The 14,677-nt window shown below is 39.1% G+C and overlaps 1 protein-coding gene across 4 annotated transcripts in view; it reads left to right on the top strand.

Annotated features, from left to right (window-relative positions):
• The window catches only part of CAMSAP2 (calmodulin regulated spectrin associated protein family member 2), an 88,698-nt gene extending 80,656 nt beyond the window's left edge, over window positions 1-8,042 (top strand). For all 4 annotated transcript variants that reach the window (XM_069862492.1, XM_069862493.1, XM_069862494.1 and 1 more), the window contains 3 exons: window positions 1,864-1,979; window positions 3,542-3,660; window positions 5,171-8,042. In XM_069862492.1, coding sequence (XP_069718593.1) covers window positions 1,864-1,979; window positions 3,542-3,660; window positions 5,171-5,476 — 541 coding nt within the window. In that variant the 3' untranslated portion in view covers window positions 5,477-8,042. The remainder of the gene's footprint in view (window positions 1-1,863; window positions 1,980-3,541; window positions 3,661-5,170) is intronic.
• The last annotated feature ends 6,635 nt before the right edge of the window (window positions 8,043-14,677 follow it).

Below are 14,677 nucleotides of genomic sequence, written 5' to 3' on the forward strand. Positions count from 1 at the left end.
ATATATTGTGTGCTTCATAAACAGGTATGTTCTCCTGATTTGCAACATTGATTCTTTAAGCTGTCAGACATTAGGGAACCAAGCCATGATCATTTGTTTCACAAATTTTACTGGGTAACCAGTTTGGCTGCTGTTAATGAGGTCAAAATAAAATGCTATTCACACAGCTTCTTTAATTCACCTGCTTGTATTTAGGTCTCAACTTGTTGATATTTTATTAAACCTGTGTGCTACGTGCAGCTACACAGTGTCTTTTGGTTTTTTAACATAGATGCTTCTTTTCTTCCCCACCCCACCAAGGAGTCTTACATGTTCACTAGTACTTCAGACTTTTCTGAAGTCTGCTTTCAGGTGATTTTTAATGTGAAATAAAATAAGAAGAGATAAAAATAGCAGAAAATTATATTACATACAAAATCTGTATTATAATGCAGAGGAAAATTGTTAGTTCTGTGTAATTGCTAATTACATTCTGAGAAATAGTAATGTTTTTATTTGAAAAGAAGTAGGCAAAAAGGAAGGCAAGCTAGGAGAAAGGGTTTGCTAAGGATTACTACATGTTAAAATACCACATCATGTTTTCATGGCCAGTATATATCCCTCATCAGCTCTGACATGGCTGCAGCTGGTTTCAGTTGACTTTTCAATTTCCTTTATGTTTTGAGGACTGACTTTCTGCTCATTACATACAAAACTTTAATAAAATGATCCAAGTATTCTAACATCCCTTGCCATCTCTTAAAAACGATAGGTTTCAATTGAGAGGGGGATTTCTTCCAGCTATTAGAAAGGGCTTGATGTTGCACGGGAGACAACCCCATCTATGTAGTTGTAGTTGTACAGTGCTGTACTGTGCTTGTAATGAACAGTACATCTTCCTCTGGCTTTGGATTTCGTTTAGTGGGTTGAGAATTTTAAAATATGATAAAATTCAGTACAAATTGCTGAAAGGAAGAGTTGCAAGCATTTTCTAGACCTATATTTTCACCTTTTCCTCGCATCAGAATTGTCTTTTGATGGTCATACAGTAAATTTCAGTGGTACCTTTGAAGTATTCTTCATGGAGGTCTTAATCACTTAAGCTGTAGGATATATTATAAATTGAATTTTCATCTATTCCTGGTTTTACTGGAAGTTAGTGTGCAGATAGATGTTCTTATAGTACTACTTTTTTCCTTATTCTCTGCTAGTAGTTCCTTTCTTCTCACTTAGAAAAACTTTTATTCCAAGCTGAAAATTTGGCTGACTTTTGCTGGAGCCACAATCAAAAAAACTTGAAATACCTTGTAATAATGCAAGAAAGCCTTGCCTAGACCTTTAAACACAAAACTACTGGCATGTGAGTGCAGACACAGCTGGAAGAATTACAGCACCAGAAGCTCCTGCTTGTGAAAACAAAAAGTAGAAAGGACCTTGTTTTGCTCTCTTAAATGCAACAGTTCTCTCTGCCCATTGTTGGAATAAATATAAATGAACTAAATTTTTACTTTACATTGATCATTCTATCAAGAACTGGTTTGTTTGCTGCATGAGATAACATTGTTTTGCTAGCACCAGTGTAGAAGTAATTCGAATTCCCACTTAGCAGTAATATTCCAGAGCCTGGAATATCTCTTAGGTTTTTGTCTCTCAGATGTAACTTACTAGTATCCTCCTCACCTAAAACCAATTTGTTGCATTGCTCAAAATACTTTATGCAAAACATGAACTCAGTTATCTGTTAATTTCTTCTCTGAATATTGTGCATTTAGGTTTACAGTCTACAATTCAAATCATTGTGTTCTACCTTAATACAGTTTGTCTTCCTTTGGTATTAGAAGGCTTCTCCGCTGAACACTGTAATTTTTTTTAATTAATGTTTAGATCTGAGTCTGTGGAAGGATTCTTATCTCCAAGTCGCTGTGGTAGTCGTAATGGAGAAAGAGATTGGGAAAATGCATCTACAACTTCTTCAGTCGCCTCTGCCACAGAATATACAGGTCGGTGACAACAATATTCAGAAAAATACTTGGCTATTAGTGGTTCTATACATGAAAAGTTTTCAGTTATCTTTGTTTGGATGCTTTCACAGAAATGTCACTTTGACTTTCTTTAAAATAGATGTTAATAATATAGGATTAGTGTTTTAAATCTAAAATAAAAGTACTGACTCAGTAGCATTTGTGATAAAACAATCTGTTTAAGAATTTGAATTTAAATACTTGTCTCCCTTTGTTTCCAAACAGATCCTTAGTTGTTTATTAGAAACTTTACAGTCTGGCTTGTAATTCTTTAATAGGAATCAAATAATGGTATTTTCATCCCTTTTCTCCAAATACGCAGCACGTGATATTGCAAGGACCTTGCGTCATCAGGATTATGGAAGCTCCATGTGTGCCCACCTAATATCACTTTGCTTAGTGAAGAGTAAAATAAGGTTAGGTATTTTCCACAAACTTTTAGGACATCAGGTTTGCTCGGTGGGCTTGCATAGATGTGTCTGTGCTGGCAAATGTTTGTTTTGAAAATAATCTTACCTTCTTTCCACTGAAATTACTAAAGTGTTCGTTCTGAAAATCAGCAAGTACTTGCCCACTTTTAAACCATGAAACTTAAGTCAGTTTGTGCCACATGCACATCAGATTAAAATACAGGAGGAAAAGCGACAATTTGCTAGGTGGTCTTCCCAAGTTTTGTCATGAAGACCCAGAGTGCTGAAGATCATCTTTTAATAATTATTTTGTAGAGCTTATTTTGAAATGGAGCAATATGCAGATCCTAGGAATTGAAGAGAAGGACTTTTTTCAGATGTTTTAGGATCTTCACTCTGTCAGTTATGTTTCATACAGCTTTTTTTGTGTTGATTCTAGGCTTTTTATCTCAAAGCACAGACAAACTGAGATTAATCTTAAATTTAATTGATAATTGCTTGTATATTGCATTCTTTTCTAAGAATCAGAATAGCTGTTTACATGATTTTTTCAAATGGTCTGGACACGTATATTTCCAAAATTAAAACAGAGGAGATTGCTATTGCAACCAGAGGGATCAAGTCTTTTTACAAACAGAACAACCTGTCAAGTGTTAGGTCAGATCTTTCATTCCTGATTTGGGGTAGAACATCTCTGGAATCCCAAGGTGCGAAGGCTACAGTACTTTAAGGAATTTCTGCTTAACTACTTTAATGACCTTCCTTGTTTTAACTTTCACCCTTGAAATCGCGGGTGGAGCTGAAGGAAAAGGAGGAATTTGCTCCCTCCTGGATGATTGAAATTTTAATTAGAAAATGCCAAGTTTTTTTTGTTCACAGAGAAGGTCCTCTGAGAGAAAATATACTTACCGAGACTGCCAATAATAATGATTTAATAATTGAAGACACATTTGTAAGCAAATTCAGTAACAGCTGAAAGAGTATTTTGTTTGGTTTTGAAATTTGTAGTCTCTGGCCTAATTGTATTTTGTTCTTGGATTTGTATTTTTATGCACGCAAAAGATCCATACAAGTAGTGCTTTACCGTATTCAAAGTAACTCTTTGTTGCCGTATTGATTCTTCTTCCATAGGACCAAAGCTCTTCAAAGAACCCAGTGCTAAATCAAATAAGTATATAATTCAGAACGCGCTGGCACATTGCTGCTTGGCTGGGAAAGTAAATGAAGGTCAAAAGAAAAAGATACTAGAGGTAAGGGTATTTTTTTCCCTAGAAGCATAAATGCCTAAGTCAAACCACGGTCAGGCATTAGTAAGACACTCAAGTATAAATGCAAATACCAGAAGCATTCTTCTGAGGATGTGCCAGCTGTCAGCTTGAGTAACTTCTGTGACTTGTTTGCTGTGTAGACAGAAAGGTTCTCTAGCACTGTAGAAACTGTGGCTGTTGCATTGTACATGCAGCACAGGAAGCTGAATTAATTGACATGCTAATTCGTAGTTGCTGCTTGTTTAATGTGGGAACTTCAGTATGTAGACTTGTATAATTTGCTCGCAAAGTTATTTTCCGTAACATGAAAAATATCCCCTCTTGTACATACAGATCCTCTGACTGGGACCCTTAGAACTAAAGCACAGCTCATACATGAGCAGAAAGAACTGAAATACATCCCTGCTAGCTTTTCTCCAGTTTCCAAGCAGTAGGGCAAATTCAGGACTTTCTACTACAGGAAGGTGCCTTCCAGCCCTTTCTCATATGGTGCCATAAGCCTTTCTGAAGATGCACAAACATTGTTAGGGTGAGAACTCGGGGACCACTGAGTTTCCTCGCAAAAGGAGTAACACGGAGTCTGAGGGCTGAGAGAAATAGGACTGTTCCTTTTACCATCTGTGATGAATTTGAACAGATTAAATAGATCCAAGAACACAGGTACTAGGAATATGTATTTAATTCCTTTTCTGGAGTAGATTTCATGACAGTATTTCTTGCCCTTTCTTCTCTTTGTAATTCTTCTGCATTTGTGTCTAGATGCTGCCATCTCTGTCTTTCCAGCTGCTTTTTGGAAATAACAAGTGAGAAATCAAGACAGCCTCTTTCAGTTCAAGTAACTGAGAGCATAACAACCCCTAAAAGTCCCAGGAAAGAACAGCTGTAAAAAAGTCACATTTAACTCTAGGGTGTGCCATATGTCATTTGGTAGAAGCTGAACATGGTCGGGGCATGTGGCCCTTAGAAGTTGTGTTGGGTAGAATAGGAACCTGAAGATTTCAGGTAATAAAGAACTTTTGCCTAATATAATTCAACGGACTTCATTATTTGACCAAACTTGAATACTTTTAGGGATGACTGAAACCCCACTTTAGCTCTGGAGGATCTTTCAGGCACATCTAGGCATATCTAAAATTGCTGTTCCCAAACTTGCAACTATTACACCTGCTTCTTGAAATGGATCACAGAATTTTTATTTGGTCTACACAGAATTTGTTAGGATGTGTATTCTTGAGGTACAACTAAACAAGTATAGCTGAAATTGTCTGTATAACTATGGTTTTGCTTGAGAGAGGTAGCTACCTTATCAAAATTCAGATAGGTGAAGCTTAGCAAATTGTAATGATTAAAAATAAGGTCTTTTAGTGAAAAGAGTTAGATGTGAGTTTGAGCTCTGATAGAAAACAAAGTGACAGTCCAATGATTTTGAATGTTTTCTAACCACAATGCAAAATTCATGTTGTGAATCTTATTCTTTTTCTTTCTTTTAAAGGAAATGGAAAAATCCGACGCCAATAATTTCTTAATCTTGTTCCGGGATTCAGGCTGCCAGTTCAGATCTCTGTATACGTACTGCCCTGACACCGAAGAAATCAATAAATTAACGGGAATAGGTCCCAAATCTATCACAAAGAAGATGATAGAAGGACTGTATAAATACAACTCTGACAGGAAGCAGTTTAGCCACATACCTGCTAAAACTTTGTCTGCCAGTGTTGATGCAATTACCATTCACAGCCATTTGTGGCAAACCAAGAGACCAGTAACTCCTAAGAAACTTTTACCCACCAAGGCATAGTAGATGGGAAAAAATTCGCTTCAGACAATTATGATAAACTTGCACTTCATGTTTACTGCCTATAGAAATAGATTTCTAGTTGCCAACAAGACTCTTAGAACTTAAAACTGGACACCAAGTTCTGTTATCATGTCCAACTGGAATGTAAACACAGTGTTTAGGAGGGCAGAAGATTACCGCTTAGGTGAATTATTATGAGTGGTTACAGAAATGTTTGACTTGTGTGGAGATTTGTATGTGCTAAATACAATATATAGAGTATATTTGCTCTGTATTTTGATTAGATACACTGAAGCACTGAATGTTCATCTTTAGTGACTCAAACTACATTTTTTACATCTGTTGCCTTATATGTTTGTATTTGTGCTTGTCTTGAAATATTTTTTTCTTTCACTAAAGAAATACTTAATATTCTCAATACCATTGAACTTTGCATACTGACTTACTGTAAAGACTAAATAAGTTGTATGTCACTGAAGAACAGCTGAATGGGTCTGTTCTGCAAGATCCTTATTGCATGCTGTAACGAAATCAAGATTCATTCCCCTGAGTATTTATAATTCTATTTCAATTAAATAATACTGATTTGCTTACAGACTGAACAGTAAAAGAAAAACATTTGAACTCCTTGAAGTTTCCTTTAAATGAATTATTTAACAGCTCAGGGTATGCAATTATTCCTGTTTCAGAAAGTTACAGTCTGGGGTGTAATGACTGACAATGTGCATGTTCATAGTAACCTTCAAAGGCAAAGCAAAAAGATCTAGTAGACCTCTAAACCAGTCCAAGCAAATGTGCACTATTTTGCATTGTTCCGAATGAGAACAAGCACACGGTCAGCTGCTGCTTCTCCAAGGAAGGAACGGGAATTTGTGAAACAGTCAGAACTAGGTCCCTGACGTTTGCCTGACAGAACACTAAAAATATTTAGAAGAATCACAGTATTCACTAAGTCACAGATCTTTCAGAAGTCCTGTATCTAATTCCCATTGATTTCAAGATCCAGGCTGCTGTCAGTTTGTGCTGCCTAGGATCTGCCAGCTCAGAATTAAATTAATTTTCTAGGGAATAGACATCTGCTAAGAATTTTCAGTATGTCTTAGTAAATTTTATTCATGACACAATCTAATACATGATGTCTTGTGGCACGTTGAGTTTAAATACATATGGCAAAAAAGCCTAAATGGTATTTCTATAAATTTATAACATGACCATTTACAAAAGCAAACTCTTTTTCAGTATTATTTATAAAGGGCTGCATTTTATTTCAAAACAGTGTTTGATTATTTTATGGATCATTATTGCGTTTCAGTGTTTGTTTCTCATATAATTTGCTTTTCACATAGCACTGTTCTGAAAAAAAAGAAACTACAAACTTGAAGCCTCCCCTCAATCTGTGGCTATTTCGACAGTGTACACCAGAGGATTTGTTGGGGGAAAAAAAAACTCATTCTCAGGAAAAGACTTGAATGATTTGTGATTCTGTTCTGTTTCAGTGTTGTGACAACTACATTAACATAAGACAGTATTGTGCTCTAAGTATGTAGTCCATTCTGTTTCATGGGGAGACTAAAACTATGTTCGTATTTCTCTCATTAAACTGTTTTGAGAGAAACTTCGCCTCACTACTATGATGTGCTCATTTACTTACGTAAAAGATGCACAGGAATGAGATGTCATTAAGCAGTTTAAAACAGTACTTTTTTTTTGTTTTAAATTATTATAAGGCCTTAGGCATCAATGCATCTGGGTTACAAACATCTTCTCAAAAATGCTGTCAGTTTTACTGTAATTTATGTTCTTATATTTATGTATATTTGTTAAAACTGTAAAAAAAGGAAAAAACACTTTAAAATACATGTTTAATATGTATGTGGCTCAAAACTATTTGTGGTTAGCGGATTCCTACTGTTTGCATGTATATCACCAGGGTATGTAACTCTTCTATTTCAAGTGTATACATATTGTGTATATAGGATATAAATAATATTAAAAAGGGGGAAGGAGGGTTTGCACATTCTGCCTGTTAGACGGTTCCTACAAACACCGTCGTAGGAACATCTTGAGTAACAGTATGAAGCTGTGTATAATACACAGCGATTCAAGAAACCAGGAGGTTGGGATCAACTGATACACATTGGTTAATAACTTCAAAAGAAATTTTACCATGGGAGGCTTTTTATTTCTAAAATCTGTGCTACAATTTAACTGAAGATTTGCAACACCATGAAGACACATGCATCAATCTCATTGAAATGAGCTTAAATATATGACAGGAATTCCTTGAGTCATTTTAAATATATCTGAATGTATTATAAAATTTACTCTTGTCAACAGGTTAAAGGTTTGTGCAGTGTCTAAAAGTAGAATGTGAATAATGCAGTTGAAAATTTCATTGCTTGCAGTATAAAGTTTTACTTAATTACAGGAAAAGTAAAGCTTGATACGCTTTTCCTTTTTAAGCCTGCAAATTTTCTAAATACAGTGGATCTTTGGTTGGGATCATGTTTAAAAAAAAGAAAAGAGAAAAAAAAAAAAGGAAGCTTTCCATGAAGGCCAGTATTTATCACTGACCTTTTCAGAACACACTGGTGCTTTCATCAGGGGTATTATTCTTGTTGCTACGACTGAATTGCCAAACTCTCGTCTTAGTTTTTGGAGCAAAATTTCATATTCTAACAGTCATAATAGCTACTGATTTTTTTTTTAATGTTAGTATGACTGTTATTTTTTATTATTTGGCTGTTTAAAGCCAAATTCAGCTATTTAATTATGATTTAATGGGCACTGTTGAAAAAGTGTACAGTGTATTGTGTGCTTACTTGTCCACTTCTATGGAGCATAGCTTCCATATTTTTTCAAATGCTGTGCTGTAAAATATTGTCATTGCTACTTATGTGGTACAGTGTAGTTTTTTCCTTTCATTTAAATAAAAGCATGGCACCAAAAGTACATTTTTTTTGTTTTCTTGCTTACATCTAAATATGAACTGAAACTATAAAAAGTTCTCATTAATGTTTAAATCTTGTTTATTCTCCATTTCAGCCACATAGAAGTTGTAGGAAATATGACCCATTTTTATTTCTCCTTTTATTCCCCATTGCTTGTCTTACTTTCACATATAATTTAGCTTTCTGAGAGGGAGGCAGTTGGAGAGCTAGGCTTCTCATTTCCATCTTGAGGACAATGTGGTATTACCCTGTTCTCTTCAGAAGCAAGTTTCACAAGTGCGAGTCAACTGATAAACCCCTGTACTCCGTTTGGCTTCCATTGTTCCCCACCACAGAAACCTGCTGCTGGTGTAATGGGATTGCTGCAGATGGGAAGGTTTTCAAGTTGAATGGAAGTCTTACCTTGGTACAGCTAATAATGAATGACTTTTAATGAAATAACTTCTACTTGTTAGTGGTGCAATCTCTAATAGAAACAGTACCCAAAAAATGAGGCACCTCTTCCAGATTTGTAAATTAGCCATTTTTTCCAGTCCAAATCATGCCTTTTTGGGTGTTTTGTGTTGTCCCTCTGGGCTGCAGAGCAAGAGCAAGGACTTGCTGGCGGGGGACATCACTGCAATGTCAACAGGCAGACTGAACTGTTGGGCTAACGTATGCAGATAACGAAGCTCTAAATTTCAGAGCTATTCAGAGGGCAGCTGCAAGAATACAGGAAACCTGCTCGTAATTCTTTAAATACTGAACTGAAAACTAATGCAGATGAAAATGAACAGCCTCCCCTCCTCCCCCCCAGACTGGTTCTTTTTCAGGCAGCTCAATTGGTTCCCTTTACAGCATCACAAACAAGCTGACACAAGCAAGGAATTATGTTGGAACACAAACACGCAGTCGCACCCAGTAAAGCAATTTTTTTCAGGGGCAAGCCCAGCACAAAATGTTCATCTAAAACCAGCCTTTGTACAGGCAGGCTTTACAACACGCTTGTTTTTCTTTGCCCTACTACAAGCAACACTGTGCTCGGGAAACTTCAGAACACGCCCTGGTTAATTTGACAGAATATGACTGTTCTGTGTGCCTGTATTCGCACAGAATTTGTACCGCTGTGGGACCCAGCACAGGGATTTGCTGTCACCAGCTGCAGGACAATCATCTCGGTTACACTTGGAACCTGAGCTTTTGGATCGGTCACCACACAAAGGCGATGTAAAAAAATAGCTGTGTTTCTCAAATCCATCTGTACTGATCAGGGGTATATGAGTGAGGTTTTTTTCTCTAACAGCATAATTAATACACAGCTTTGTAAGGGCTGAACCTTTTAACTGCTTACCTATTTTCAAATAGCAAATTAGCATTTCTTTGCTGCCTTATTACTAAATTAATTAGCTGAGTAAGCAGTTTGAGGAATTGTGGCTATAAATGTCTATCTGGAGAGCCACCGCCCTTTACATCTGCTTTTCCATTTTCTAATTAATTGCAAAAAATAAACCCAACAACAAAAAACCCACACAAATTATCTTATTCCAGGTCTAGGAGGCAGGGGGGAAAACAGTATTTTTAATTTTTAACATGCACTGCATCTTTGTTCAATTATAAGCAATTCGTTTTTAAAGGCAAACTATTCCATTTAGGGAAAAAAAGATGTGAAGTGTGTTCCTGTTTGTATACATGCAAGCGCACAGATAAAAGCAAATACATTTTCAGAGTTACTTGCTTCCACACAGATGTGAAGAGCAATACACTTTATCTAGACAACCACAGCAAAGAGTTATATACGGTAGTTAAGTTACTCTGGGTTCTTCTAGCAAGGAAGAGAAGGAGCTACTTTGTCTGTTTTACACTTGGTAATACTGTCTTTATAAGAGGCAGGGAAGGAATAAGCAACATACGTTTAACAGCTCAGTACAAACTCTTTGGGAGATGGGCTTCTTACCACCAAGCTTTTTATCCAGTTTCTGAATTGAACGATAACACTGATGGCTGGAACTGCCTCTGACCAGAAAAGCTGGCAGCGACTGGGACTGGACAACAGCGTAAGAAAGAGTTAAGCATTCCACTGCCAAGTGTTATTTAAACCCTTGTTCAGACTCTTATTGAACATTACAAACAACTGGATGCATAAAATACTTAAGAGAAAGTAATTCATTATCCTTTGACAAATTTGTCAAGCAAGACAATGAAAGAATATTTTTCACACAGGATACATTTAAGTTTCCAGTTTCTGGTGTGTGAGCTCTCCAGAGACACACCGAGCAATGTCTATGGGCATTTGAATGTCACTGTTATTGGAGCTTTGCAGAATATCTAAAAGACGACATGAAGCTTTCAGTTAAGACAGTCTTATCCTTTCTACATCACCATTGGTCTAAGTGTCTGTGTTACAAGACCTGGCAAAGCTCCACAAGCCTACAATTATTTAAATTAACTGAAACCAAATTATGCTTTGGCTCAGTATTTTTTGTGTTTAAGCTACCTGAAACTGGAGCTGTCATGCTGACGTAAACAATTCTACAGATTATGCAAGGATTTTGCTGATTTGTCACCCCAACGTTCTGGAAAACCTGTCAGGAAATAAGTGAAAACTGTCTCCAGAAGTTAAGTTTTACACAGGATTTTTTTATTTTTTTTTGCAACTTTTTACAAGATCACGTAAGCATAATATACAATGTAAAGAGTTGGATGATTCTTTTATAATCACTAAAAATCAAGGCATTGGCCCATTTTTATGATGATACTGCAAAGATGCTTTGCACGAACTACTGGACTCTGCTGGCAGATCTTGTGCAGGATCAGCACTGGGGAACAGTTCTACGATGCGTCCATCCCTGCTGACGAGGCCTGTGGCCACCTCCATCAACAGAAGAAATAACAAAAACATAATAAATAATAAAAAATAGTAGAACAGTCACACAATTACTGTTTTCTTTCTGGAACCATTCCAAGAACAGACTGCAGTGCCCTGTCTTGTCACTAGGCAATGCAGAACTCCTCCTCTACTAATCCTGATTTTCAGGCTCTCGAAAACCCACACCCAGCAGCTTTTGCTGTTCATGGGAATTACCTTCTCTGCAATTATGGCTACAGAGCTCAAAGCAAACTGAGACCATCCTAAAGACATTTTTTTATACCTGAGTGAAGCATTATGAACAGCTAGACACCAGTCTTCCATTTGCCCTTTTCCAACAGGATGCTGCCACGTATTCTCTCCAAGTCTTTAAGAGTAGTCCAATTGCCTTCCAAAGGAGGTGCATCAATACTGCTGCATTGATACTGCTGCATCTATAGTGCTGCCTGCACAGATTTTGGTTCTTAAAATCTCTTTTTTAGGCCACAGATATTTGCCACTTCCTTGTGAAATTCGGAGCAGGAAAGAGAACAATTTTAAATTCAGAATTCACTCTCCCTTCCAGGTCTATAACCAGGGAGAAGCTTTACCTTTCTTTCATCCCGAAACCCTTGCCCTCCTTGATCTCCAGACCTACAATGAAAATTAAGCCATTGCACAAACAACAGGTGAACCACAGCAACAGTGCCATGAAACCGAGATTAAACTGAGACACACGTGTGAGCTCACCTATTGTTTCGTAGGTTGATCAAATTTTGAAGCATTCTTATCTAAGTGGATGTTGAGCAAAGCCGTGCATACCGCCTCGTTTAGACAATTGAATTAAAACCACCTTGTTTTGCACACTCCCTGTGATTTATCGTCCCTATTGTTTGTACTGGGAAATTCTTTCATTTTTAGAATTACGTTATCTGTTAATCAGTGCCCACAAAAGCAACCAAGCAATGAATGGCAGCTTTCCACGTAAACAGAAGGATTTGGTGGGTTACGTGCACATCGTTCTTCCTAGGATGCAGCGCCAGGGCCTGAGCATCGCAGGAGGAACCGTCGAGCAACGCGTTCCTCGCTCGTCCCTGGCAGAGACACGGCTGGGCAGCCAGGTGGCACCTCCTGCTGCACGGCCTTCAAGACACTTCTCTGTGATCCTTTTCAGAAAGAAGAGAGAGAAAAGAGCGCCTGGATCCCCCTCTGTCCTCCAGCTGATCCTTCGTGACATTTTTGACCATCAGCGTATCGGAGAATCCATCTGAGCTTCAGTCCAGCCCTGGGCAGCCTTCCCTGCATCACTGGCATGTGTCACACACACTATTAAAGAAAATGTAAAAGATCAGGCCTTCTCTGCATCCTTTGTCAGAACGTGGTTGCTGTCTGTGTTGACGGGGCTGCTGGTGTGCCGCTGCACACACAGGGGGGTGTCTCTTGTCATGGGGTTCCTGTGTCTCCCCCCTCGGCTGTTTCAGCACAGAGAGAGCTCGGGAACCCTCCACCGGGATTGTTTTTAGGTGCCAGAGTCATAGTATCATGGAATGGTCTGGGTTGGAAGGGACCATGAAGGTCATCCAGTGCAACCCCCTGCAGCGAGCAGGGGCATCTTCAACTCGATCAGGTTGCTCCATCCAGCCTGACCTTGAATGTTTCCAGGGATGGGGCATCCACCACCTCTCTGGGCAACCTGGGACAGTGTCCCACCACGCTCAGCATAAAAAAATTTCTTCCTAACACCTAGTCCAAACCTCTCCTCTTCTAGTCCAAAGCTGTTATCCCTTGTTCTACCACTACAGACCCTGCTAAAAAGTTTTTCCCTGTCTTCCTATGAGCCTTCTTTAAGAACTGGAAGGCTGCAATAAGGCCTCCTTGGAGCTGAGTCCTCTCCAAGCCGGAAAGCCCCAGCTCTCAGCCTCTCTCCACAGCAGAGGTGCTCCAGCCTTTGACCATTGTGTCCTCCTCTGGACAACAGGTCCCTGCCCCCCTGCACTGAGGGCTCCGGAGCTGGATGCAGGACTGCAGGAGTGGCTCCTCCAGAGCAGAGCGGAGGGTCAGCATCCCCTCCCTTGCCCTGCCGGCCACGCTTCCTTTGACAAAGCCCAGGACACGATGCGTCGGGATGCGATTGAGCCTCCATCGGTGGCAGCGCAGTAACGCCGGACGGACGAGGTGCTCGGGGACACGGTTCAGGCGTGGGTGGCTGCGGTTGGACTTGATGATCTCAAAGGCCTTTGTCCCAACCAAACGATTCTCTGGGTCCATGATTGCTGGCTCATGTCCGGCTCCTCACCCACCGCACTTCCAGGTCCTCCTCAGTCCCACCAACCCCAGCCCGTGCGCAGCCCAGAGAGAACGGGGTCCTGCTGGGTCATTTGGGTTCTGTGTTCAGTTCTGGGCCCCTCACCACAAGAAGGATGTTGAGGCTCTGGAGCGAGTCCAGAGAAGAGCAACAAAGCTGGTGAAGGGGCTGGAGAACAGGCCTTATGAGGAGCGGCTGAGAGAGCTGGGGTTGTTTAGCCTGGAGAAGAGGAGGCTGAGGGGAGACCTCATTGCTCTCTACAACTCCCTGAAAGGAGGTTGTGGAGAGGAGGGTGCTGGCCTCTTCTCCCAAGTGACAGGGGACAGGACAAGAGGGAATGGCCTCAAGCTCTGCCAGAGGAGGTTTAGGCTGGACATTAGGAAAAAATTCTTCACAGAAAGGGTCATTGGGCACTGGAACAGGCTGCCCAGGGAGGGGGTTGAGTCCCCTTCCCTGGAGGTGTTTAAGGCACGGGTGGACGAGGTGCTGAGGGACATGGTTTAGTGTTTGATAGGAATGGTTGGACTCGATGATCCGGTGGGTCTCTTCCAACCTGGTGATTCTATGATTCTATGATTTTTGGTAAATTATGTGATTTTTTGTGAACTATGTGATTTTTTGGCAGTTATGAGATTTTGGGGAATTACATCATTTTTGATAAATGATGTTATTTTTTGCTAAGTGGGTGACTTTTGGTGAATTGTGATTTTTTGTGAATAACAGGATTTTGGGGAATTATGTGATTTTTCTGTGAATTATGGGATTTTTGGGGCAATTGTGTGATTTCAGTGAATTATGTGACTGAGTAATATTAAGCTGTTTTTACAAACTGTGTGGCTTACAGTGAACTGTGACTTTTTGCGAACTGTGGGATTTTTTTGAAATCACATATTTTTTGGGAATTACAGGATTTTGTTGGAATTACAGGATTTTGTTGGAATTACGGGATTTTGGTGCAATTGTGTGATTTTGTGGAATTACGTGATCTTGCAGGACGTTGTGATTTTTTTATCAATTACAGGGTTCATTATAAATTATGTGACTTTTTCGCGAACTATGACATTTGAGGGGAATAACATGATTTTTAATAAACGATGAGCTTTTGGGGGAATTACAGGACT

This window comes from Phaenicophaeus curvirostris, chromosome 8 (genome assembly GCF_032191515.1).
Source record: "Phaenicophaeus curvirostris isolate KB17595 chromosome 8, BPBGC_Pcur_1.0, whole genome shotgun sequence".
Taxonomy (NCBI): Eukaryota; Metazoa; Chordata; class Aves; order Cuculiformes; family Cuculidae; genus Phaenicophaeus; species Phaenicophaeus curvirostris.